Source organism: Vulpes lagopus, chromosome 17 (assembly GCF_018345385.1).
Source record: "Vulpes lagopus strain Blue_001 chromosome 17, ASM1834538v1, whole genome shotgun sequence".
Classification (NCBI taxonomy): Eukaryota; Metazoa; Chordata; class Mammalia; order Carnivora; family Canidae; genus Vulpes; species Vulpes lagopus.
Genome location: NC_054840.1, coordinates 5169348 through 5193671, shown reverse-complemented (window position 1 = coordinate 5193671; position 24324 = coordinate 5169348). Strand labels below are relative to the sequence as shown.

At 33.7% G+C, this 24324-nt stretch overlaps 1 protein-coding gene and 1 pseudogene across 6 annotated transcripts in view; one reads left to right on the top strand and one right to left on the bottom strand.

Moving 5' to 3' along the window:
- ECT2 (epithelial cell transforming 2) overlaps nt 1–20058 on the top strand; it is a 62417-nt gene extending 42359 nt beyond the window's left edge. For all 6 annotated transcript variants that reach the window (XM_041731444.1, XM_041731442.1, XM_041731447.1 and 3 more), the window contains 6 exons: nt 333–452; nt 3458–3596; nt 5509–5663; nt 15343–15450; nt 16502–16648; nt 19642–20058. In XM_041731444.1, the coding sequence (XP_041587378.1) occupies nt 333–452; nt 3458–3596; nt 5509–5663; nt 15343–15450; nt 16502–16648; nt 19642–19731 (759 nt within the window). In that variant the 3' untranslated portion in view covers nt 19732–20058. The remainder of the gene's footprint in view (nt 1–332; nt 453–3457; nt 3597–5508; nt 5664–15342; nt 15451–16501; nt 16649–19641) is intronic.
- Nucleotides 9511–9908, bottom strand: LOC121477591 (annotated as a pseudogene).
- Nucleotides 20059–24324: the final 4266 nt, after the last annotated feature.

Genomic DNA, 24324 nt, shown 5'->3' with positions numbered 1-24324 from the left:
GATGATTGTCAATTTATTTTCTTCTTAATTAGGTTCTATAGCTTTAATATGAACAGAAGCTTAGTACCTTTTTCTTTTCTTTTTTTAAAATTTATTCTAGAGGTTGGGAGGGAGGGGAAGAGAGAGAGAGAAAGAATCTCAAGCAGATTCCACATTGAGCACAGAGCCCAAATGGGGACTGATCCCTGAGATAATGACCTGAGCCAAAATCAAGAGCCAGATACTTTACCAATTGAGCCACCCAGGTGCCCTGGCAACATTTTCTTTTAAATTATAACTTTAAAAAGATTACTAACAAGTGATTACTTATATAATATTTTAAATCTATACAGGCTAATCTTTTGTCTTCTCATCGAAGTTTAGTCCAACGAGTTGAAACAATTTCTCTAGGTGAACATCCCTGTGACAGAGGAGAACAAGTAACTCTCTTTCTCTTCAATGACTGCCTGGAGGTAAATTTGTGCTTAATATAGTATAATAACACTGCTGATTTGTGTGACCTGCCTGAACATTTAAAGCCAAGCTTTGATTGAGGTATAATACACAAGCTAAAGTTAATTTAATCACTTTTTGAGACCACTTGTTTAATACTATTAATAAAATGCTTTTAAAGAGAAGGCCTAATACTAAAAAAAGTATGATAAATTTTTATGACTTAAAAGCCAAGTCATAATGAAAATCTAGTTTATTTCCATGCTAATAAATGCTTTGGTCAGAAATTTTAAGAGTTTACTGTTTCTGTGTATGTTTGTTCAGGACCTATGAAATAATTTGAAATTGAAATTTTTCAAGTATTTTGTTGAAGATTAGAATAACTTGATTATTTACTATGAATTACAATTCCCCGATTTTTCATTAAAACAGCAGGTTTAGGGTGAATGAGTAGTTAGTATATCAGAGGGGTGCAATGATTATAATTCTAAAATTCTCATCTATTAAAACATTTCCTCCATATCAGTTCTGTGGGCAAATGGAATCACCTTCGTGTGCTTTTCCAACCCTTTTCTTAATAGTGTATTTTTAAACAACTAAACAGTCAAATGGGAGATACAAAGATGTGTATTTTCCTTCATATCAGAAGAGAAAACTGTGTATTTTGATAAAACAAATATATTAACCAAAAGACTCCTTTGACATTTCTGTTACTTGCTGTTGCTTTCATTGAAGTGATTTGATGGGTTTCCTTTTTCTTTAAAATCTATACCTCTTCCTTTTATCGTTTTTTACTTCTCTTGACGTGCTGCACTCTTGGTTACATTATTATTTAAAGTATAAAATACAAGAGAATTTTAGAGAAACCACCATGTGCAGTTACAGGTATAATAAAATCTCACCAAAGCTTGACTTATGTTAAATGCAGAGTTTTGTTGTAGTGGGGTTAATAAAAAATGATATTTTTATTGGTCAATAATGTCACAAAACACAAAAGACAGTGAAAATACTACACATAATTGACCATACCCTGAGGTAAAAAAGTCATAAAAAATCATGAGACAGATAATTCTGAACTACTTTGTCACCCCATAAAGAGAACGTCAGCCTGCTTTGCTTTGGAGAACAGGGGCAAGGTGAAGTCAATTTCCAGTGGGGTTTCACTGTACATAGTTGCTCAGTACTTCTATTTATTTGCTTCTCTTAAAGCCTTTTTAAGGTTTTTCCCTATTGAAGTGCCCAGATCACCTGGCTCCACTGTCTATACTTCCTGCTAATCCATTCTGGGTTTTATCTTCTTAATCCTGAGAGAGTTGTGCCTTACTTTAAATTTTTGATCATATATCTTTTTTTAAATTCCATGAAGTTTTCTATAACTTGCTCGTTGACCTACCTACCACTTTAATTCCTGCCATTGGTTATTGTCTGTAGCTTCTGAGTCCATTATGTGATACCCTGGTTCTTCATCTCCTTTACCTTAAATCCACTAACTTTTTGTTCTAGTTTATTTTAGCTGCCTATGTTAGAATCATATTGACTAAAACAGTTCTATATTTCACATTCAATTTGAACTTTTAGGTTTATAATTCTAAACTTTTATTCTTCAGCTTTTTTTTTTAAACCTTAGCAAATTTGGAATGATGAATATGGTAAAAGTTAGAAACATTTAAAATGGATAAAATCTATATTGACTTCTCTTAAATTTGACCGTTGATGTTTTACTGAAGCTAAACTAATTGAGGATTCACAGACATATTTTCCTTTTTATATTTTATCTGTGTTTTGAGTTTGTATCTTGATGTGCTAGCATTTATGTCATCAGTATTGGCACTTATTTTTCCTGTATTAATGTAAACTAACTTTTAATATTTTATATGTAGCAGATCTGTATCATATTTCTGCTTCAGTGTGAATATGATTGCCATTTGATCATTTCTTTTTTTTTTTAAAGATTTTATTTATTAATTCATGATAGACAGACAGACAGACAGGCAGAGGGAGAAGCAGGCTCCATGCAGAGAGCCTGACGCGGGACTTGATCCTGGGACTCCGGGATCACGCCCTGGGCCAAAGGCAGGCGCTGAACCGCTGAGCCACCCAGGGATCCCCATTTGATCATTTCTGATTAGCCAATAGGGTAGTGCATTTTAGCTAAACTTTGTCACATTCATGATACTGACCGGTCTCAAATTCATTAAGTAACTTACCCTAAATCATTTTGTGTTAATGTCTTTAATTGATGATTATAACCTCAGAAAAAGATGTTCTTTTAAAATGGCGAAACAATACAGTAGGCTTTCATGGAAATGAAAATGATAAGTTTAAAGACCTTATAAAATTCACAGAATTCAGTACATTATGAATCACAAGGTCCTTTGTGATTTTGCTCCTGTCTTCCCCCAGACTTACTTTACCTATCTCTTCCTCTTGCAAGAGTTCCCAGTTTAGGTAAAATTACATCTTAACACTGTAAAACCTTGAGTTTTTAATTTGTATCATTTGCTTAATGTATTGTTCAGTTAGTTTGTTACTTCCCCTGCCTCTTTCTCAATGGTATGTAAGTAGGAGAACCAGAGCCATTTCTGTGTTACTTATTTTATTGTCCTCATTGTCTTGTGCAGGGTCTGAGTTCATTGAGAACTCTGCTGTTAAATCAATTATCTTTTCAACCCAGTACTGAGGTCCCAGACCAACATTCCTGAACTCAAGGCTTTTTGTCGAAGATTCCTCTGTCCTTCAATGCTATTCCTTTTCAGATGTTTCTAAGTTCTTTCATACTTCTGGGACCTTTTGCATAGATCTTTTCCTTTGGTCTGTTTTCCTGACTTTTAGGCTCTTAAATATATGAGCATTTCTGCTACACAATTACATGGATGTATGAATTTGTCACATGGTAACTCTGCTTATCATAGTAATTCTAGAATGACAAATAGATGAATTGCATGTAGGTTTATATGATTAATATCATTTTTAAGTATTTGGCCTTTAATTGTTTCCATATGAATTTTTTTTTTTTTGTAATCAGATAGCAAGAAAACGACACAAGGTTATTGGCACTTTTAGGAGTCCTCCTGGCCACACCCGACCCCCAGCTTCTCTTAAGCATGTTCATCTAATGCCTCTTTCTCAAATTAAGAAGGTGCTGGACATAAGAGAAACAGAAGGTATGCTCACTGGATAAATTGTTAGCTAAGTGAAAATAGTTTATATCCATTTTAGGTTTGATTCATTCTCATGTTTTTATTTTTGTTTTTATTTTAAACTGGTAAATTATCTTTTTAATTTTAAAAATTTATTTATTAGGGAGAGAGAGAGAACGAGTGAGCGCATGTGTGAACGGGGAGGGGCAGAGGGAGAAGGCGAGAATCTCAAGTAGACTTTCCACTGAGCGTGGAGCCTGATGCAGAACTCAATCTCATGACCCTGAGAGCATGACCTGAGCTTAAATCAAGAGTGGGACGCTTAACCAACTGAGCCACCCAGATATCTCTAAACTGATAAATTATCTTTAAATATAGTTGGTTAGTTTTGGTAAAGTAATTTTTCTTCTATTTCCATCTCAGCTCTTCTCTAGGAACTTACTTGGTATCTTATTTTCTCAAATGAAAATGCTATCTCAACCTGTGGGATTTCTTCATCCCTAAGGAACAAAGAGCTTTTAAATGGTTAAATGTCAAGATCGTGCCCTAACCTAGCCTCTTCCACAACAAAACTTACCTTTATTCAGAATCAAAAAGAAATCACCGGTCTATCACATGTGCTCTGCATCTTATTCTTTCCTTGTTGTCAATGGCTTCATTGCTAGGAATATGTTTAGGATATGACCTGGAAAGAAGTACATGAATAAATGTACACAAAGTAACTATGGTAGAATTAACATGGGTCAGATGTTTATTAAGGAAGGTTTTTACTCAACTTTGTTAGTGTTAGGGAAGGTTCTCTGAAGCCCTGAAATTACCAAAATTTTATACCTACCAAAAAAAGTATCATCTAGGGATGTGTGTATGGCCATACTTTTAGATTTTAGACATACATTTTTACAGTGTAAGCTGGTTCCATTACTGATCCCATCCTCTCATGATGGAAGACTTTGAGTTTATTAGAAACAAAACTTGAGCAGCAGCTTATGTTGCTATCTATTAGGTTGTCAGATTCTGGATCTGTTAAGGGTTATAATAGTGCATTTATTTAAGTCATCTCCATATTTTTAGATTTGAATTATAGATTATAATTATTTAAAATAGGTTCTGTTTTAGCATTTTGGTCCAAAAATATTTTTTAACAGTTTTGATATTTGGACACTTTATTTCTTTAAATTAGTCTTGTAATGCCATTTTAATTTAAAACTTAAATTCTGGAATTCTAAGAAATGATATAATTAATTAAAAAAACTATCATAGAAAATATTAAATTTCATAGAAAATATTACATGTAGTATATAGCGTCAGTAAATTATCATTGTTGGTTTCTCACGTAAAACTTAGTATTACAATGGAATATTCCCCAGCCATTAGAAATGACAAATACCCACCATTTGCTTCGACGTGGATGGAACTGGAGGGTATTATGCTGAGTGAAATATGTCAGTCGGAGAAGGACAAACATATGGTCTCATTCATTTGGGGAATATAAAAAATAGTGAAAGGGAATAAAGGGGGAAAGGAGAAAAAATAAGTGGGAAATATCAGAAAGGGAGACAGAACATGAGAGACTCCTAACTCTGGGAAACGAACCTAGGGGTGTTGGAAAGGGAGGTGGGCGGGAGGTGGGGGTGACTCGGCGGGCACTGAGGGGGGCACTTGACGGGATGAGTGCTCTGGGTTTTATTCTGTATGTTGACAAATTGAACACCAATAAAAAATAAATCTATTTAAAAAAAACTTAGTATTATAATTCTATCCAGTTTTCAATGTAATATGGTGATATTCTTTGTCCAGTTAAAAGTTGAGGGATGAGGAAGGGTGGAAAAGAGATAACTGTATTGGAATTCTATTGCTCTGAGGAAACTAAACTTGCATACATCTGTCATTTTCCAGGGAGTAACACTTAATGTTTGTAATTATTCTGAAACCCTAGATTGCCATAATGCTTTTGCCTTGCTTGTGAGGCCACCAACAGAGCGGGCAAATGTGCTGCTCAGTTTCCAGATGACCTCAGAGGAACTTCCAAAAGAAAACTGGCTAAAGATGTTATGTCGACATGTAGCCAATACTATTTGTAAAGCAGACGCTGTAAGTTCTTAAATGACTATTGTAATGAAAGTTTTAACTTGATTGCAATGCTTCAGACTAACCCTGTACATTTCTAATGACTCTGCAATTATGGATGTAGGAGAGTTTTAGTTTTATGTGTATTGAGGAAAACTGGTTTAAAAAGTTGTTTTGGAAAAGATTTTTAAAAAATACACACGAGTCCTTCGCTTACAGGTAGGCCCTTCAAAACCTAATAACTAACTCCTTTGCCTTTTTGACTTCGTGAAGCTTTTGGGACTTGTTCTAATGTACACTGTGATTTTTGTTGGTGCTCTTTGACCTGGCTGTTTGTAAAATAGAGGGCATCTTGTTCTGTTGTTCTTTTATCTTGTTGAAAGCAATAGATGAGTTGTAGCAAGTTGTTTTTTCTGTCAGGCAAGTTGCCAACCAGTTTTCTCAGTCCAACTTCTGAAAATCAAATACCATTATGAATATATAATTATCTTATTCAGCTTAAAGTGCAGATACATGAGAAAATCAAATTACTGAAGTTAAATCACTCATAGGAATCAGATAGCCTGTAGTACATCTTGGATGAACTCTAGATCCCTTTACAGATAATTTTATTTCTTCATTATACATGGGAGAGACATGTGATAAACAGGTATAGACTCTTTCATCTTTGTACAAATGACATAGAGGAGAATGTATTGATAAATGACCCTTTTCATTACAGTAGTACTGTAATGAAGATTGCCTTGCACATTCCTGTTGGAGTAAAATGTTTATTTTATCTTGCTAAGTCTAACCTTGAAGGCTATTGAGGTATAATTATAGTGGTTTATAGAGTAGGTAATAATTGATTAAAACCTCCTACCTAAATGTTGAGAACACTTAACAGACTTTTTTTTAAGCAGAAAATTTCAATTTCTTTTTTCAAAAGGTGACAGGGAAAACCAAGGAATAAATTTGACTGATTTATCCTAATTTTCATTTATAGGACAATTCATCTAGCAGGATTTTTTTTTTTAATTTCTATGGGCCAGCAATATGTTATAAATAAAGGATTGTTGCATAAAAAGATTCACAGAAGCATAGGGGATATGGCAGTGCTGGCTAGAAAAATGATGGAGACAGTTATAAAGCATACAAAAGTGCTCATTGTTAGGAGGAGTTTTTTTTTTTTTTCATAGTTCAAGGTATGCATATATAAGAGATCTTTGCAGTATAGTGACTGCCTGTTGTAGAAATTACTCGTACATTGATCATGGCATCAGACTAGATGGCTTATGCAATCCTTTCCAAATTTATAGCCATAATACTGAAGTGCTGTTAATGGGAAAATTTCCTTAAAATACAATCTATTGATTACTAGCCACAGAATGGCTAATAATTCTAGAACTAAAATATAAACAGCTAATGGAAAGATTTCATATAAGTTAGCCACAAGATGGCAGCAAACGTTTAACTATGTCCTGATTTATACTGAAACCACAAAATTCAAGTTGTGAAATTTTGTTAACTAAGAAATATTTCTCACTGACTTGAGTTGACCTCTTTCCTGCATTTAAAATACTACACATAGTAAATTTTAAAAAGTCCGGAGTTGATCTCTTACCATTTGATAACAACTGCCATGTTGAAGATAAAGTATTTCTAAACACACACATGCACACACACAATGTGAAAGATAAAAATTTCTTGATTCTTTGAATCAGTAGTTTTTTCCTTCTATTACACATTTGGGTTCTCTGAATAATTGGAGCTTACTTAATAAAGAGTAAAAAATACAGCTGTTTTATTCTATACTCTCATTCTTCATACCCATATTTAAGTGACTTAAGAATTTTTAAGCTGAAATAAAACCTAATCTAATCTCATTATTTTACATGTGAAATTAAGGCCAAGAGCATAAAGCTCACATTAGAATCCAGGTATTAGCTGATTCTTGGTTAAACTCTTGCATAGCTTTTCTCCCCATGGATATGATGTCCCATATTCTGTTAATTTAGAATGTAAAGATTAGAGTTTTAATCTGTTGAATTTTATCTCTCAGAATACTTAGGTATGTTTGGTCTCTGGCCAACATGTAACCTATAAGTGCATGGTTCATACTCTTAAGGTTCATATACTGCCTGAGGTCAGTTGGTAGCTTTCTGAAGCCACTGCAGATTTTTAATTTTTAATATCAGAAGTATAATTTATTGACAAGTGGATTTAAGCAGTGTTACTTCTTCACTCTCCCCACTTTTGAGTAGTTTAGAGGAAGCAACTTGATAATTATTATTTTTTAAGATTTTATTTATCTATTCATGAGAGAGAGAGAGGCAGAGACACAGGCAGAGAGAGAAGCAGGCTCCATGCAGGGAGCCTGATGTGGGACTTGATCCCGGAACCCCAGGATCACACCCTGGGCCACAGGCAGGTGCTAAACCACTGAGCCACCCAGGGATCCCCAGTAACTTGATAATTAAATGCCCAGTGCTACAGTTCAGTTCTTTTACTACTAATTCTTTGTTTCTTTTAAAAATCAAATTTTTACATCTTGGTCAAATCACTACTGGCTACTTTTGAGCAGCAATATTCATTCTTAGAAATTCTGGTTACAAGTTTTAAGAACTAACTACGTAAATAGACTGAAAGTAGAACGTATATGAGAAGAGTTTGTGTTTCTGAGCCGATGATATTTATAATGGAGTTAGTATGATTTGTATTTACAATTCTGCTGGTTATTAGCCATACATAATAAGTTCTTGATATAAATATCTGTTATTGGTACTACTTTAATTTGGTCAAGGCAGTAGCGGTAAGCTATAAATATGATTATAGAGCTTGAGGAAATCACTGAGGCACAAGCTCAGGGAGGCTTTATGATACTAGAAATTTTTTCTGTGTTTGAGGACTAGTGGGAGAAGAAAGCTTAGGGGAAAAAGGGTCTGATAACTCACATGAAAAAGGATCTCATTAGCTTAAGATGTCAGAAATGGTGGAAAATTTCTTTTGAATTAACACCAATGAGTAGGTCTCTGAAATCTGTAGCTAAGATTCAGTTTCTCCTGGAATTAATATTAATGTCACTCAGTGGGAGAAATTGATTACTACTTTCTAATCTTAAACTCTGAAGATCTTTCTTTTCTTTCTTTTCTTTTTTCTTTTCTTTTCTTTCTTTTTTCTTTCTTTTCTTTTCTTTTCTTTCTTTCTTTTCTTTCTCTTCTTTCTTTTCTTTCTTTTCTTTTCCTTTTCTTTCCTTTTCTTTCCTTTTCTTTCCTTTCCACACAGAGAGAGAGAGAGGCAGAGACACAGGCAGAGGGAGAAGCAGGCTCCGTGCACCGGGAGTCTGACGTGCGATTGGATCCCGGGTCTCCAGGATCGTGCCCTGGGCCAAAGGCAGGCGCTAAACCGCTGCGCCACCCAGGGATCCCCCAGATCTGTCTTTAGAACTAGTCTTACGTATTTGTGGATTTGGGGCTCATTGAAGAGCTTCTCTTTCTAGCCGTTGATGCTTCAGATATGTTGAGTAAATCATGAAATGGTTTTAGGATTATATTAGTATGTTATTAAAAATGTCTTATTTATGGTATAAATTTTGTTTTTATTTTGGAAATTTAGAGGAATAGAGTAAGGTGGTTTTTTTTTTTTTTTTTTTTTTTTTTTTAAGCGATGTCTTGCCTTTAGTGATACTTGTTTTTTAAACAGTCTGGTATATGGTAATGCAGTATTTTATTCTGTTAATAACTAATGTTTGAGAACATTTATAATATTAATGGAACTTAATCTAAGACAAGTTCAACTTTTTTTGCTTTTCAATATTGGGTATTAATAAGACATGGTCAAAATAATTATGGTCAAAATTATTACATCAAAAACTTTAAATGCTTGTTAGTCTTTATATAGTTTTGACATAAAGTTCTTTGGTTGCAAGAAAGAACATTTAGTTGACTTCACCAACAGGAACTATCTCTTAAGGTTGGGCTGGTGTCTTGGTATTTCTTCTGCTGTTGATTTTTAGCATAGTTGTCTGTGAATGTATGAATGGAGTTGAGTGGAGAGGTACTCAATCAGATTTATTCATAACTGATTACTATAGTAATGAGAAGGTACACAGGTAGTACAACTGCCTAATGTTTTTGAGACCAGTAGATTAAGCCTAAGGAGTTTAGTCAAGATTTAGGAATAAAAGCCCCCACAAGATACATACAGTATGAAGCCAAATTGGGAGCTTAAGAAAAGAACAAAGCCATAAATCACTCTTTCTGGCAGTGGTAATGGTGAATTTCGCAGCATTTTCCCTGTGACTTTAGACAGTCTTAGCGCATAGTCCCTCATGGAAGTGCCTGTCTGGGAAGCTTGACAGGGGCAAGAGAGGAAGAACTGTGGGGAAGGCCAGGTCACGACAGTGCCCCCAGAGTAAGGTTTTCCACTATTTGGAAGAGAGAATGGAAACTGTTGGTAAAACAAAAAGACTAATAGAAAAAAACCTTGGGGGATCCCTGGGTGGCGCAGCGGTTTGGCGCCTGCCTTTGGCCCAGGGTGCGATCCTGGAGACCCGGGATCGAATCCCACGTCGGGCTCCCAGTGCATGGAGCCTGCTTCTCCCTTTGCCTGTGTCTCTGCCCCTCTCTCTCTCTCTCTCTCTCTCTCTCTCTCTCTCACTGTGTGCCTATCATAAGTAAATAAAAAAATTAAAAAGAAAAAAGAAAAAACCTTGGAATAATGAAGCTAAGTTGCCCCAACTTTACATTTTTGTCTGTGATTTGCCCTACCTACCTTCCCCTATATAGAGAGAACTAAAGGAAGTGGAAGTACTTCATCTTTACATCTTAGCAAACAGCTATATTGTCATCTCAGCCACTGCAACTACCTACATGCTTACCTTTCCAGTCATCCTGAACTCAGGGCTTCTAGAAATGTAAAAGACTTCATATCTATCTACCCTAATCAAATTAGAAGTAATATATTTGTTCATTGAGAGAAAACAGGAAGCCATCTGCTCTCTTTTCAGTTCATAGGTTATTATATGCTTAATAATAGTTAAGATAGCAATAGAAAGACTGAGAATCTCTTTTCTTTATTAGCAACTGTTTAAGGATTTAGTTTTATATTCATTTTATGAGTTTTACTCTCTAAATTGAAAAATAATATTTGCACATTAAAAAATCAAATAGAGAAAAGTATCCTGCAGTAAAATATACATACCTGCCCCACTAGTCTTTTTTTCAGCAGTGCAATTTTTGATATTTTCATCTGTTTTTCCAGAAAAAAAAAGAAAAAAAGTGTAGATATATCCATTTCTTATTAGATGTATTCCTAGGTAAATTTCTCTCTATAATTCTATTCGTGAGATGTTTTTAAGATTTACTTTTTTTTTTTTTTTTTTTTTTTTTGAGAGATCATGACCTGAGCTAAAACCAAGAGTCTGATGCTTAACCAACTACACCACCCAGGTGCCCCTTCAGTGTTTAGTTTTTAAAAAATATCTTGGGTTGATCAATTTAGAATGAACATTGATGAATTATTTGTATTTTGAAAACAAAACATGAAGAAAAAGATATTTGTGTCAAAACATCCTTTTTCTGAATTTGCTTCTGTAGGAGTATAAAAAACTTCTATCAAGTAAGTTTTTAATATATATGTGTTGATTAAATGAAAGCCAGTTTGAAATGAAATCAAATGAAACTAAAATTGAAAATGAAATGAGAAGAAAATCAAATTCATAAAACTAAAGTTACAGCTGTGCTTAGTTTATGGTGTCATATGTACAGCAATGTAGGAAATGTGATCCCTCTGCTATAAAGTGTTGGAAATCTTAATGCAGAACCTTGCAGGGGTATGTGAATGGGGATGATGGAGATTCAGGGATAGGCAGAGCTTGAATCACAGTCTTGACTGCTTTGTTTCTCACAGATTGTCGAGAGATGTTAACTCTTCTGTTATTTTGCCAGTGATTGTCTAGATAACTAACAAGAACCAATTGAAAAAATATTAGAACTTGTGACAGTTTAGTTTAGCCAAATAAAAAATAAATACATATCAATAGACTTTTTTTTAAAGACTTATTTATTTTAGAGAGAGAAAGTACAAAAGAGTGTGGGGTGGGGCAGGGGGGGATACAGGCAGAGGGAGAGAGAGTCCTAAGCAGACTGCCTGCTGAGCCAGCACGGGGCTGATTTAACAACCTTGAGATCAGGACCTGAGCCAAAACCAAGAGTTGGAGTCTTACCCCACTGCGCCACCCAGATGCCCCTCAATAGTTTTTCTCTATGCTGGCAGTAACCAGCTAGAAAGCATGAGGAACAAAGACCCCTCTTTCCAATAAAACTTGGTATAAATTTAGGAAATTTTAGTATATATCTAGGAATAGTCTTGTAAGAAATAAATGAGAGTTTTCTATTTTAAGAAAACTGTATAATACTTCACAGAGAAATCTGTGACGCTCCTGAATGAAAATGCTGACTAGCGTAACGAAGTCAACTCATTATAATTCTTATAAAATCCTTCAGTAAATTTCTGGATTTTGACAGAAGGATTCCAAAGATAATTTTTAAAGAAAAAGCAACAATAAAAAAGTAAAGATTAGTACTCCTTTTATGAGCTATTACATTGTATTTTGAAAGTTACAATGATCAGAACACTACTGCACAATGGAAAGGATAAAAGTCCTTGAAATAAGACTCTATTATACGATAAATGTAGTACTTTAACAATTTAATAGGATTGTTAACATATGGTGCTATACTTAGGGAAAATTAGATGTATATCCTAACCTTATATCCACATAAGCTTATAGGTAGATTTCAAAAGTTAAAAGTGAAACCATTTCAAAAACCTGTAAGAAAATGTAGGTGTAAGTGGTGAATGTTGAATCGGTTGGTTGGTTTTTTGATGTTGAGTTTTAGGCATTCTCTATATGTTCTGGATATTAATCTCTTCTCATATATATCAGATATATGATTTACATTTTTATCCCATTCTGTAGATGCCATCTACTCTATTTGTAGTGTCTTTTGTACATTTACCAGTTTTTATGAAATCTAACTTTTCTGTTTTTCTTGTGTTGCCTCTGCCTCTGTGGTATATCGAAGATAGCACTGTTAAATCCAGTGTCTTGAAGCTTTTGTCTTCTAAGAGTTTTATAGTTTTAGCTCTTTTATTTAGAGCTTTGATCCATTTTGATCAATTTTTGTATGTGGTATAAGGTAAGGATCCAACTTTATTCTTTTGCCTGTAGATATCTAGTTTTTCCAGGACCATTTGTTAGAAAGACTGTCCTTTTTCTATTGAATAGTCTTGATGCCCTTGTCAAATCATTTGACCACATTATAGGGGAGTTTATTTCTGAGCTCTCTATTATGTTTTTTATATTCTATATCTTATGTCAGTGTAGTACCATTTTGATTATAGTAGTAGGTAGGTTTGGGTTTTTTTTTTTCTTTCTGTTTTTTGTTTTAAGATTTATTTATTTTAGAAAAAGTGGGAGGATGAGGGGAGGGGCAGAGGTAGAGGGGGAGAGACAGAGAGAGACCTTCTCCAGCAGACTCCTGCTGAGTGAGGAGCCCAACGTAGGGCTCAATCCCATGACCCCAATGTGGGGCTCAGTCCCATGACTCAAGATCATGACCTGAGCAGAAATCAAGAGTCAGATGCTCAACCAACTGAGCCACCCAGGCACCCCTTAGTGTAGTAGGTTTTTAAACCAAGAGGCTTAAAAAAAATAAAATTAAATAAATAAATAAATAAACCAAGAGGTTTGAGACTTCCAACTTTGTACTTTTTTTCCAGGATTGTCTTGGCTATTTGGGCTCCCTTGTGATTTCATATGAATTTTGGAATGAATTTTTTTTTCTTTGCAAAAAAATCATTGGGATTTTGATAAGGATTTCATTGAATCTGTAGATTGCTTTGTGTAGTATTGACATGTTAATGTTAAATCTTTCAATTCATGAGGACAGGGTGTTTTTCCACTTATTCCTCCCTTTTTAAATTCCTTTCAGCAATGACATGTTATAGTTTGCAGTTTATGTCTTTCATCTCTTTGATTGTTCATTCCTAAGTATTTTTTTGATGTTATATTTACTTCTTAACAAAAAGGAAATAGAGGCACTTTGTGTTAAAAAATAATGAAATGATAACATTAATTCTCATATAATCAGAAGAGACATTTATCATTCCTTGATATAGGAATTCCTTCAAGTGATATGGAAAAGAGCCATAATACACAGCTAATTGAAAAATATAAGATATAAAACTGAATAGAACCATTCTAATTTTGTTAAAATAAAAGAATTATGCATATAAAAATATGTGTAGGAAGTGTTTAAATGTAAATAGTAAATAGGACACTTGTGGGTAATTTTATTTTATTTTTAAATTTTTCTTCCAAATTTTCTATAATGGAAGTGATTTTTTTTTTTTTTGACTCAGGAAAAAAAATTATAACATTTTAAAAAGTTACTGATGATTTTAAGTACTATTATCTGATTGGGATTAGTAAGCAACTGAGTCATTTTTAGCTAATGGATGAGGTGGAAAGACAAGGTCTAGCGCAGACATGACGGATTTGCTTGTTTTAAGAAGCTTTGGCAGAACCAAGCCTGTCTATGTGATGTCAGTGGTGAAGAGCCAAAGCAACCATTTATAATTGTAGAGTATAATATTTAAGACTATTTGTTTATAAGGGCGTTTAACATTTTATTTCAAAGGACTACTGTGCATTAATTATCTTGTTTTATGACTCCTGTGGGTTAAGTATACCAGATATATTCTACATTTTGTATATGAGAATATTTTCAGAAAAAACAATATCCACAAGGTTTTATAAAATTCTCTCTAGCCACAGAATGGCAGTGGTGGAAGATAGTCTTAATAGTGCTAGACTAGTGGAGGAACTTGGTGATTCATGACCTAGATCTACAAATTTAAAGTGTAAATTGGTTATAGGAGTATGCAAAAACATTTTATCTCACCTCCTTTTTTCGAAAAGCCCAACCCAAATATAATTTGAGCAAATGATATTTTGGATTACTTGGAGATTAGTTGTCTCATTTAAGGTTAATTTTCATTAGTGGCTCTTGGCCTATATGAAATTTTTTACTCCTTTTAGAATGTAACTTAAGCGACAAGCCCACTCCTTAGAAAAATGTCCTTTGCATTTTTGCACACACAGAGATTTGCATGTGATTTCAGGAAGGTTGCATACCTCCTTATTTCTATCCATTGCCACTTCTAGGAGCTCTTGATTACAGATTCAGAACCTCCAATTTAGAATCCATCACATTTTAGTTGAGGAACAAAGGAAAAAGTCTTAAGTTTTAATTTGAGATTATCTCAAGGAAATTTGTTTCTGATGTTGGTTTTGTAGTGGACTTAATACTTAAAGCATTATGTCCACTGATTTCCAACTTGTTGGTTTTAGGGTTGTTAAAAAGATTTTATTTTGAGTTTTTTTTTTTTTTTCAGTTGGTTTGGTGTCCATAGTCCTTGTAATGATTTTTGCATTTAGTGAATGCTCATGTTTTACTGTCCTTAAATTAGTACATTTCAAAGTTGAAATTATGCCAACCATATAAAAAAACCTGAGTTGTTTCATTTGTATATACTCCCATGTGCTTAAAGCTTTGATTTTAGAAACAGTTGTGTATTTTTATTTTTACTTATTTATTTTAAAATAATATAAAAGTGGTTGTTTTTTGTTTGTTTGTTTGTTTGTTTGTTTTGACAGGAGAATCTTATATACAGTGCTGATCCAGAATCCTTTGAAGTAAATACTAAAGATATGGACAGTACATTGAGTAGAGCATCTAGAGCAATAAAAAAGACTTCAAAAAAGGTGAGTCTTAGCTTATTATTTAACATATCACCAAAATGTATTTTTCAGATTATTTGAAAATAATACTGCCATAAACCCCAGTATAAGGATGGTCTGTATAACAGAGCTATTTTCTTGGTTCTAAAAGGGCCCATAGAGCTAATAGTTTTAGTTCAGCAAATTCTTTAGTGCAGTAATTATAACAACTTGTTATCCCCCCCATTCTTGTTAGTGCTACTTCTATGCCCCGTGCTTCACTAGAATGTCCTGGTGCTGGTTTAGATGTAGATACATATACATCCATCTTAAATATTGCCTGGGGTCTACTCCTGACCATAAGTACATTTCAGTCTCCTAATGATGAAGACCACTTCCCTTTTTACCTTGTCAGAGTTGAGGACTATGTAAGAATGTTGGTAATGGGGCTGTTTATTTCAAATGGGCTCCGTGCTGGGTGTGGAGTCCAGTGTGGATCTTGAATTCACCACCCTGAGATCATGACCTGAGCCGAAATTAAGAGTCAGATGCTTATAACTGACTGAACCACCCAGGTGCCCCATGTAATGGGACTTTTTAAAGGTAGAACTAGAATTTTAATATTTTGAGCAATTTTGTTCTTTTTGCTTTTGAAGAGAGGCCATCTACTTTATTATTTAATCATCTTTGTATCTCCCAGCATTTAATGTATATTATTATACCAGATAAGCATGTTAAATAATGATTCAAATGAACTCTTTCTCTTTTTTAATAAATAAATTGAGGTTCAAGTGGCTTTGGATTAAAGATTTCACAACTAAATTTTAGCAGAATCAGATAAAAACCCTGGTTTCTGATCTCCCAGGCCAGGTTTTTCTTCCTACTTTCTTCCTCACATTTGGCTGTAGTGCTTGATAATTGCAAGATGGAATAGTCTACAGTGTGCTACTACATCTTCTTACTGTTTTGTCCAAAGAAATTCCAATTCTGCCATATACTATTTGTAGAAAAACTTCATGTATATTTGGCTTTATGTTCTTATCAGTTGTGTTAGATTTATCTAGGCTTAATTAATTGTAACTCTTTTTAACTCTAGGTTACAAGAGCGTTCTCTTTCTCCAAAACTCCAAAAAGAGCTCTGCGAAGGGCCCTTATGACATCCCAAAGCTCAGTGGAGGGAAGAAGTCCTTCTAGCAATGACAAGCATGTAATGAGTCGTCTATCTAGCACATCATCATTAGCAGTAAGTGACTTTGGTCTAATGGCCTAAATGACTTATTCGCATTTACGGAGTTGGTATGGAATTTGCTAACTTTTTCAAAATGGAAGTCTTAATGTCTTTTTTTTTTTTTGTCTCTTGGGTAAAGGTAACAGAAAAACTTCACTTAATGAACTAGAGACATACTTGGTGTATAGTTTGATATGAAATTTTATTGGGATTGAGGTACATTCAAAAATCTCTAAGAAAAGAAACATTTGGGCAGCCCCGGTGGCCCAGCAGTTTAGCGCCGCCTTCAGCCCAGGGTGTGATCCTGGAGACCCGGGATCGGGTTCTACATCAGGCTCCCTGCTTGGAGCCTGCTTCTCCCTCTGCCTGTGTCTCTGCCTCTCTCTCTCTCTGTGTGTCTCTCATGAATAAATAAATAAAATCTTGAAAAGAAAAGAAAATTTCAGTTAGGCTCATCACTTTAATAATGTAAACAATGATGGTTCTGTTTATAGAGATTGGCTCCAATAATACAGCAGATTGGGCTTTTTTTGTTGTTTTTTTACTATTTTTATGATGAGTAGAATATAACCTCTGAAGCCAAAGAATGATGTGGATTCTAAATTCATATGTGTATATTCTTAAATTTTTCCTGAATAACTCAAATTCCTAGTGGTGTCAGAATTATTAGACAATTAATATCAGGAACATTTCTAACATTTATTACTGCCACTAAGTATGTGAATGATGTATCTGTTCTTTGCAAAATTATTATTGATCTAACCTACTAAGGTTAAGAAAAGCAAGTGATTGACACTTCTTAGTTGTGTGTCCTTCAGCAAGTTTCTTCTCTTATCCTCATTTTTGCAGCTGAGAAAAAAAGAGGCTAATAGTACTTAACCCTGTAGTGTTACAATAAGGACTAAACACACATACATACACAATGTGATTATCTAATGAGAAGCAATTTGAATAGTGGTTAAGAGCATGAACTCTGGAACTCACATGTTCAAATCCTGACTCTGCTGTTTGGTAGCTGTATGACTTTTGGCAAGTTATTAAAATCTCTCTGTTTGGATTTCTCTATCAGTAAGATGAATTTAAAGTAGTAGTTGTAAAGATTAATTACGTTAACATACGCAAAGGGCTTTGAACAGTTCTTGGAATATAATAAGTGGTTTAGCATTTTATGAATGGTTACCTTTTGTTATATGAAATTTATAGATGAGGTACGTAACATAACTCTTATTTTTTTAAAAGCTAGTTAGGTCTAAGTCTTAACTCAAACACAGTTAAATGTATGAGTATGTTTATACAAATTTTGGAGGAAGATTAACCTTCCAGTGGAAGGGAAGTTGTGCTTGACAATATAGATATATGCAAAGAAATTTGATAAATGAAAATGAGTTAATAGACAATACAGTAAGGCCAAAGTACTGTCCCTTGTTTATGTCCTGCATCTACATACCTATGTAACTCTTATAAACATTGCTTTTCAAATAGATGTAATTGGAATTCACAGAAAATTTTTAGAAAATTATTTGTAGCTTTTGTCACTTCTTTGTAGATAACATAAATAAGTATGTAAAATATCTTTAAAACATTGATGTCCTCTTCTCAATTGCTTATTTCTGTTCTAACAGATTGTCCATTCTGTTTCCACAAGCAATATAATTGGATTTACTAAGCATGTTTATGTACAGCGCTCAAACTCTACTGGTGGGCGCTCTCAAAACTCCTGGTTTCGATCTATCCGTCATTCTGCCTCACGAGCTAGTTTTTCAGAGATACTAAAAGGAACTATTGATTTTTCAAATTTCAAAAAAAGTCCTATCCAAGTCATCCTTGATATTTGTGAAGAATTAGGAGATATGCCAACCAGTAATGGAAACAAGCCTCGTGAAGTTTAATGTGAGCTTATTAGCTATTTGAAATTTGTGTTTGTGAAAAGAAGAAAGTATACTTTCTTCACTGAATCATTATTAAGTGGGTGGGGACTTAGAAATTAGAAATTTTCCTATTTATGAAAGTGATCATTTTAAGGAATAGTAATAATTTTGATGTAAAGTAGATTTTTATTCCAAATCTGATTATTAATCTTAGATTTATGGCATTTATATAAAATTCATGCTTTTTAATACGGCAAATCATAAACGCTTCACTTGAAGAAACTTTAAGCTTTTATACTATCTTCTTAAATCATCTTTGTTATCACTTAAATGGTAATACTTTACCAACGTAGCTCTTTAAATAAATACTACATTTTACTACGTTGTTGATGAGAACTTACAATCAGCTACTTGGTTGGCTCTAGATTTACTTACAGTTAGACATTCATATATGTTAAAGCAATAATAGCTTTCTTTATAATTCATCTTGATTTACACCCATTCTTCAATTTTTGGTGTTCTTGTGCATGTTTCTTTATTATTATTGAAAATTCTGATGATATTTAACTTTGACCTCTGAAACAAATATAGATAGCTTAGTAACTTAATAATCTTCAGAAGTGCTATATTTTGCTGTTTTTACATGGAGCAAAATTATACACATACACCTATGTATGAATTGCACACGTAGTACAAAAACTCTCTAGGAATATATGACCTTTAATTTTAGAGAACAATTTTTCATGAAGTAATTTCACTCCTCTTAATTTTGCTTTATGATTAAGAAGAAACTACTAGGGCTTGTCTTTTTACCACAAAAACTTACTAATTTATAATTTTTTTTAAAGAACCTGAAACAGTCTTTAATATCACACAGAAATACCCTATTACCAGTAAGCCAGTATCCCAGTTGACTTAATATATAATTAACCAGTCTGTGCTTTTTTTTTTGTTTTTCAGAATGCTAAAATACTTTTGTGGTTTTTTCCCATCCCCTAATTTAAATTCATTTATTTAAAGAGTTTAGAATTTTCAGATGTTTTTAAATTGTTACATTAAGTTGTAAAAATAATCTGCATGATGCTAAAATGTTTTTTAAGAAAATATTTAAATATAAAAATATTTGTCTTGTCTTTACAGGGTATCCCATCTCCCTCCCTTATCAGCCTACCTTCCTTCTTTGAAAGAAGAAGTCATACTTTAAGCAGATCTACAACTCATTTGATATGAAGCTTAAAGAAACATCTTAATTTAAAGCAACTTATAAACACTTCATGTTCAAATAAGAAACTGACTTAAATGGTACTTGTCATTAGCACTTGGTGAAAGCTGGAAAGAATATAGATAACACTAAAACTGTCATTTGATTTTCTTCTTGAATGAGTAAGGTTAACCTCTTACATATTTTTGAGTTAATTCATGTAAAAATAATATTGATTTTGATGTAATTTTTCTTTTCACTCGAATCCTTCATTCGAAGACCAATAATTTAAGTTATTCATATTAGTAGCCTTGCAACTTGATAATAGTAAATAAATTATATTGGTGAGTACCAAATACTGCTGTGACTCTCTGTGTATAGTGTCCATGAATGAAGTTTTGGAAATTCCTATTTGTGTATCTCAATTTGTGAAGAAATTAAGTGATAATACAGAACTTACTAGATAAAACACCACAGATTTCTGGTTAATAGTGGGGACTTGTTTCAGATGTGCTGTTTGAAGTAGTTATTTAACTATTCTGTTGCAGTTTATTTTATTCTCTAATGTTTTCAAAATGTAGAGTGTGGGTTTTAAAAGATTTGCCCTTATTAACAAGAATAATAATTAAAGGAGATGGTTTTAAAATATTTTTGCAAATTGAGATAAGAACAGAGAGTTTAAAAAATAATGTATATTTTGGCAAACATGGTATTAGTATATACTTATAACTTTTTCAGGGTCCATATATTTTGAGTGATTTTAGCCACTAGCAAATCTTCATTTAGTTTGATAGTGTGAGGAATTTTATTTTGAAGGGTAAGACCATGGGGAAATTGTGGTATGGACTATTATATACTCTATGAAATAATTCTAAAATTGGCATCAGTTTTACTAATCTGCTATAAGATACGTAGATACGTGTATGGTCTACCTTTTATTTTGGTCTCATAGTTAAGTGTAAAATTGAAATACATTTATTTGCTGTTGTAAAATATCTTTCAAACCCTGATGTTAATTTTCACAATAGTTTTTTTTATAGTCAGTGATACAAAATAATCAAGTTCCTATGAATAAATGCATTTTTATTTCCTATCTGTGTAGGAGAATATGCAAACTTTTGTCATTTAACAATTTTCAGTCATCTGCCTTAATAGTTGACTAGATTTTTTCTATGCCACATATTTGCCATTTTTAAATAGTAAATCACTCTTTATATATTTTAAAAGCAGTTGTATTAGTAAGAACTTTGTAAATAAATACTTAAAACTCAAGTATATTTTGTTTCATGTTTTTTGTTGTTTTGTAAAGAATTACTTAGTTTAGAGAGAGAGAGAGGGACAGCAGGGAGAGAGGCAGAGGGAGAGAGAGTCTCAAGCTACTCCCTGCTGAGCATAGAGCCTGCTGTGTGGCTTAATCCCTTGACTCTTGAGATCATGACTTGAGCTCAAATCAAGAGTTGGATGCTCAACCATCTGAGCCACCCAGGCACCCCTGTTTCGTGTTTTAATCAATTCCTTTACACAAATTTTTATAAGTCAGTATGAATGCTTGCTTCAACTTCTTTCATATATTTGCTTGAGTATTTATTTTATTCATTTCTCCATTAATATTTTTGAGCATTATGTATACTGAGCTTTATTGTAGGACTTTTTTTTTTTTAACGATTTTATTTATTTATTAGAGAGGCAGGAAGAAACAGACTCCCCACTGAGCGGGGAGGTGGATGTGGTTCTTGATTCTCAGGACCCTGAGATCATGACCTGAGCCAAGGTCAGATGCTTAATAGACTGAGCCACCCAGGCGCCCCAGGACAGTAGCTTTTAATCTGGAATCTATTTTGTAGAATGGAGGCAGTGAATCTTATGATAGTTTATAAAAAAAAATTGTGTTTAGTGCATGTATGCATTTTTCTGGCAGAAATTACACAGCTTTTATCATTTTATTGGAGATGGAGCTTTGATTTCTTCCAAAAGTATGGTGTTTCCAGGGAGGGGAAATGACCTGAGATAAGGCATGAAATTGGAAACATTGGATGAACCCTGGCAAAATATTAGCAGGTAGTTAATTTTAACTTTAACCCCTTAAATGCCTCTTGTTTTTCTCAGTAATGATTCCTGCTCCAGTATAGTATTTTTGGTATCCCCATTACAAATTAAAGACCGTGTGCGTATATTCTTTATGTCAACATGCTTTATCATGTTTGGATATTACTTAGAAATTAACCTTTTATTCTCTATTGAGAAAATGTTTTAGTATTGATGTTTAATCTGTTGCATTATATTAATATATTTTGTAATGTTAACCCATTATTGTATTTGTGGGTTACACCATATAAATCCATGATGTATTGAATATAGAACCATATCAATAAAGAATCACATTCATGAAAGAGACATAAAATGTTTAATTCTATAGCAAGTTTGAAAATGTGTTGGACCTAGGCAAAGTATAGCCAAAGTTGACTCAAAAGGAAGTAGAGAATTCTAATGGCCCAAAAAATAGCACAAATTAGGTAAATATGCACTGTTGAAGAAGATGCAAATTCCAAATGATTTTAAATCTGAGTTCTAGTATTTAAAGACTACTTAATGTATAGTAATAGTCATACTTTGCAGAATTAAAAAAGATTGGCAGCTATCCAGTTCATTTTGTGAAGTTTAACATAAGCTTTATATCAAAATTTTAAAAGAATAATCTAAGAAAGAAAAGTACTGATTAATTTCAATTATGGATATAGAAGCAATCATTCTAAATAAATGATTAACAATTAAGTCTAGAAGTAAGAATACAGTCTAACCGAATATGTGACCTTTGGATGAGTAATAAACATAGCAGGTCTAAACTGGCATAATGATCATGGTAAATGGAACTCAGTGCTCTTGACTGAAGGAGCCTTTTAGACTCACGCAGTTTGATTCAAGTTTATTTCTCAGCTCCACCATTATGGAGCTGAAATGGGAATGAGGTTTCCAGTTGGATCCAATATCAATGCTAAAGAGCCTTTTGAATTGTTGTAGGGATTTTGTTACATCAAGTAGGGTTCTTTCAAGAGTGTAAGTGTGGTTTAATATTTTGGAAGTTTACAAATACGACTTATTGACAATTTATAGGAGAAAATACATGATTGATCAGTAGATTCTGTAAGGTCATTTAATAAAACTCAGCCACTGTTTTTCATAAAATTTCAACTAAGGCCTTTGGGCAACATCACTAAATACAGTCAGAGTTCTTCTAACGGAATTATTGAACATTTATGAAATACAATTTAAAAATAATTTTAGTATATAACTGAGGTTAAAAATATGGAAATTGCTTGTTGTGAGGAATTGATCGAAATCCAAGCCAATAAAATACAGGTTGTGTGTGGGGGTGTGTGGCGGAGTGAGGGGGGCGGGGAGTGTAACATGACAAATTGTTTCCAGAATGTGTATGGAATTACAGAGGGTTAAGAATGACCAATCAGTTGAGAAACTTACTCTGTCAGGAACAAGGTTTATTATAAACCTGTAGTATCAAGACGGCAAGATATTGGAAGTCTCAATGCACTGAACACAAATTAATGGGTCATAATTAAAAACTGATAAACAAAAGTGGTGCTTTGAAACAGTGAAATCTGTCTATCCAGTAAGTGGTGCTGAGAAAAATCTCTTTTTCTTTAAGAAGAAAAATCTAATGTCTTCACATTCTATACAAAATGAATTCCAGGGGAATTAGAGATTTAAATATGAAAGGTAAAAACTAAAAAAGATTTCACTAGGTAATATAGGAGAGTATCTTAATCTGTCCAGGTTTGGAAAATATTGCTTAAATGTGTCATCATAAGGGATCCCTGGGTGGCGCAGCGGTTTAGCGCCTGCCTTTGGCCCAGGGCACGATCCTGGAGACCCGGGATCGAATCCCACGTCGGCCTCCTGGTGCATGGAACCTGCTTCTCCCTCTGCTTATGTCTCTGCCTCTCTCTCTCTCTCTCTCTCTCTCTGTGTGTGTGACTATCATAAATAAATTAAAAATGTGTCATCATATTTAAAATTAATTTTAGTGGGAAGGATTGGTAAATCTGTATTAAAACTCAGAACTTCCAGTCGTGAAAACACACCATTAAGAGCAAAAGTCACAAAGTATATGTTCACAATATATGTAACTGATGGACTCATCCGGAATTGTATTATAAAGAACTAAAAAGCCAAAAAACATAGACCTCCATGTGGAAAAACCAGCATTCACGGTTGAGAAAATCCAAGGGGTTAGTGTTCTGGATCGTATAGTAGCCCTGTTTCTAATCTTTTGAGGCACATCCATCTCCTTTCCATAGTGGCTGCGCCAACGTACATTTCCACCCATAATTCAAGGGTTTGCCTCTCCCCACATTTCTGCCACCTCATGTTACTTCGTACCTTTCCGGTAATGGCCCTTGTAACTGATAGGAGTGGATATCTCCTTGCATTTCAGTTTCCATTTTCTTGATAATTAGTGATGTTGAGCACATTTTCATGTATCTCTTGGTCATCTGTATGTCTTTGGAAAATGCCTTTTTGGGTCCTCTACTCATTTTTAAATTGGACTGCTGGTTCACTTTTGAGTTATAATACCTGATTCGCAGATACTTTCTTCTGTTCAGTAG